General features: G+C 52.6%; 1 protein-coding gene across 1 annotated transcript in view; it reads left to right on the top strand.

Moving 5' to 3' along the window:
- Positions 1-3,767, top strand: part of BOC (BOC cell adhesion associated, oncogene regulated) — a 91,227-nt gene that overhangs the window by 70,360 nt on the left and 17,100 nt on the right. The window contains exons 9-10 of the mRNA XM_006155115.3: positions 1-161; positions 1,006-1,313. Of these exons, the coding sequence (XP_006155177.2) occupies positions 1-161; positions 1,006-1,313 (469 nt within the window). The remainder of the gene's footprint in view (positions 162-1,005; positions 1,314-3,767) is intronic.

Genomic DNA, 3,767 nt, shown 5'->3' with positions numbered 1-3,767 from the left:
GAATGCCGTGCCCCTCGTCTCCAGCCAGCGCCTACGACTGTCCCGCAGGGCCCTGCGTGTGGTCAGCGTGGGGCCCGAGGATGATGGCGTCTACCAGTGCATGGCTGAGAATGAAGTGGGGAGTGCCCATGCCGTGGTCCAGCTGCGGACTGCCAGGCCAGGTGAGTGTCCTCCAAGGACCTGCCATTGCAGCTGAACAGTCACAGAACCCTTTTCTCGAATGAAATCCACCCGAGAAACCCATTATATAAAATAGAAAAAAGGATTTTAGTTACAAGTTCAAGTTTACATTAACAGATTAATACAGCGGAAGTGCAGAGTTGTCCTAAGGAAAATGATTCGTCTAAACTGTTGTGGTTATAAAAAATGTTCCGTCTTAAGAATCTGTGGGTTCTGAGGGTTCCATGAACCCCAGTTTGACAACCACTGTGCTAGTCCAAAGGCAAGCAGTTTGTCATCAGCTTGATTCCTTCCAACTGGCACCTGCCCTGGGAAGGCCAGGTCGAGGAGGCCTGTGTGAGTGTGTCTGTGGAGGCTTCCTGAAGAAGGCGTTGCCTCTCCGGGCCCCCGAGGAGATGCCCAGAGGGCATTCCCAGCTGGCCTTACGTCTCCTCTGAGGAGTAGGACACGGCCCTCATGGTGCTATGGTGTGAAGATCCCACGGGAGGAGACATGTCCCCACCCCCAACCCAGGGGTAAGAAGGAAGGCCCTGGGTTCTGTGCCTCAGGAGCAGCTGTAGGTCATTCCCTCAGGGGATGCCTCGTGCAACTTCAGGAGAACAGCACTGTGAGGTGCTTGCATGTGACCTCTGAGCTTCTGCAAGAAGCCTGGGCAAGGTTCCTTTTGGGGGACAGGGGCCCCGGTCCTCGTTCAGCTGTGTCACAGAGCAGGCCGATGGTCACCCCAGGTATTGTCTGGGATGCTTTCCCAGTTCCCTACATCAGGTGAACCAGGGGGACCAACACGCCTCTCCCTTCCCTTCTCTTTCCTGCTCCGCCCTCCAGGTACAACTCTGAGGCCCGGGCGGGATGCTAAGTTGGCCACTGCCACACCTCCCGTGCCACCCTCCAGACCATCCAGCCCTGACCAGATGCTGAGGGGGCGACTGGGGCTCCCCAGACCCCTGCCAACAGCGCAGCCTGCTTCCCCGCAGTGCCCAGGAGAGAAGGGGCAGGTGGTGCCTGCCGAGGCCCCCATCATCCTCAGCTCGCCCCGGACCTCCAAGACCGACTCCTATGAGCTAGTGTGGCGGCCTCGGCATGAGAGCGGGAGCCGGGCGCCCATCCTCTACTACGTGGTGAAACACCGCAAGGTATGGCCCTGGCGTCACACAGCCCTTCGCCTGCACAGCCTCCTCTGGGAGGCTGAGCCATCTCCCCTTGAGCCCCCGAAGCCTAGACCAGTAATGTGCACCACCACTCTCAACCTCTGCCTCCTCTAATGCATATCCCAGCTGTGCCCGGGAAGCTGGCCTCCCACGAGGCCCAGGAAAAAGCTGCATGTGTGCCTTTAGGCCTAAGCGCTGGGCACCTTATCCCCACAAACGAACACCAGCTTCTGATCCCAGACGAGGCAGTGGACAGCCTCCCTGTTACCCATCACCCTCCTCCCCTCGTTCTCTGCCATCTGTTGTTGGTGATATTTCGTTTTGTTTTTAAGCAAAGTAAGCTCTACTAAGTACATACCTGCAGGAACTCTGGCAGGGCAAGTCGGCCCTACGGCTATGAAAACAAATATTTGTGAACAAGTGTTTTCTCTGAGGGTTATAAAATACGTCAGTTCTCAGAACTCGTCATGGCTCAGGTCTGACACGCAGGCGTTGGAGTTCAAGCACGTTGTGATGTTCAGACCTCAGCTGTCTCTCTCTGACAGAAGGAGTCAGTGCAGGTGAATGTTTGGCAGCTGTCAGGGAGGGATCTCAGGCTCTGGCAGGATATGGGGACAGAGACAGGCCCATGCTCCTGGCCACTGTGTCCTGGGAGGTAGGACAGGGCCTCCCGGCTGCCACCCTGTTCTAGGCTGTTCTCTGTCCTGCTGTTACCCTGCAGGGAAGAGAACATGAAAGACCCTGTAAAATATGCCCTTGAAAGCGTTTCTGTTCACCTCATTAGATGCTCTTTTTGTCTCCCTAAGGCCATTAAGGAATAAATTTTGTTCTTGGGTTTTTTTAAAAAATATCATTTGAGATGGGGGGGGGCAGGCTTAAGGTGGCTGAATTCCACGTGGCCGACTGCATGATTCGAAAAACACACCAGGCTCGGCAGCTTGAAAGACACATCAGGCATGTCTTCATGCCTGCCCCAAATCCTGAGAGAATGGAGAGGAGATTGCAGCATGGCCACCCGCCCACATCAGAAAGGGTTTTCTTTCGCACTTTCCTCTTTCATTCTCTGTCTCTGGTGACTGTATATGCCCTACAGCAAATTTGAAAACAAAAACAAACAAAAAAACCAAACAAACAAAAACTTTATTTAAGGCACAGTAGCATATTATAATTGCTGAGTTTTATTGCACATTTTATTATTTTTGCTTATAAAAGCGTTATGTGCACTTGGCGGAATATATGGAAACTATGTGAATGTAGAAGTACTCCACTTTCTCCCTCTCCGACAGCCAACAGGAAAACAAAGCCAACGCTGCAGGGTGGGACCTGCTGGCTGTGCTGAAACCATTTCCCTGCTTAGGACCCTGGGGCCCCTCTCTCTTTTCCTTTTCATGCTCTCCCAGAAATCTCTGCATCAGGAGAAGTCCACAGAGACACTGGAGTCAGCAGAGACACCCAAGACAGAACAGCCCCTCCGGCCTCCTAGTTCTCATTAACCTCCAGTCTGCTGGCCTCCTTGTAGGCAGCCAGCCAGGAGGGCAAATGGATTTTGAACAAGAGGCAGCATTGTTCAGCCCACGTTACAGGGGAGGCTGGTTCTACTCCTTATTTCCCTGTGTAACCAGACACCATCGCAGAACGGTAGACAAAGATCAGGGCAGGCCAAATGCCCATGGACCCCAGGAGACAAAACCCGCTTGATAGCAAGAATAATATTTTTCAGGCCAATAGGTGGCCATGAAACTGCCTCACAGTAGAGGCAGACTGGCAACACCAAGCCGTGGTGATCCGGAAATGCCAGGCTGAGGCCGCATTCACCCTCTCAGTGTGTGTGACGGTGGCTAATTACCCTTCCACTTGGTATTTTCATTTCTGGGCCCAGTGGCAGTGTGAGGCCAACACTGGGAGGGCAGGGGAAGATGGGGACGCTGGAGAAGTGAGAGTCCTGACAAGGCCCCTGCTGGGTCTGGCTTCCAATTCGACTCTGGCCCATGGGGCCCTTGGAGCTGTTTGGTAGACGTTGCCAAGGCAGAAACTGTCTTGAAAGCAGTTATTTTTTTGCAGAACTAATATGTCTTAAAGATCATCACCCAAGAACAAATGTTGAAATCTAGTCAACATTCGAGTTGTGTTTTTTCATCCTCCCTCCTTTGCCAGGGTTTGGGAGCCATTCAGCTGATTTTCACTTTTTTCGTATGCGCAAAGCGAAGTTTGTTTCCTGGTGCATCTGCAGACCTTGGGCTACTGTGTTTGGGTTTCTAGCACCACTGGGGATTCTCGGTTTGTAAAAACTTCTCCTCTTGGAACAAATCCTGGAAGTCTGACAATAATGAGCCTAGACCATTCCTGTCCCTTGAATGGTAGCTTTTGTTCTACTTTGGAATACCCTGCGTGGGGATAAGGGCTTTTGCTTCAGCTGTTTTGTTCCTTTAGAGTGCCACA

This window comes from Tupaia chinensis, unplaced genomic scaffold (genome assembly GCF_000334495.1).
Source record: "Tupaia chinensis unplaced genomic scaffold, TupChi_1.0 Scaffold000437_1, whole genome shotgun sequence".
Classification (NCBI taxonomy): Eukaryota; Metazoa; Chordata; class Mammalia; order Scandentia; family Tupaiidae; genus Tupaia; species Tupaia belangeri.
The sequence above is the reverse complement of the archived record's forward strand: the minus strand, read 5'-3'. Positions and strand labels throughout refer to the sequence as shown.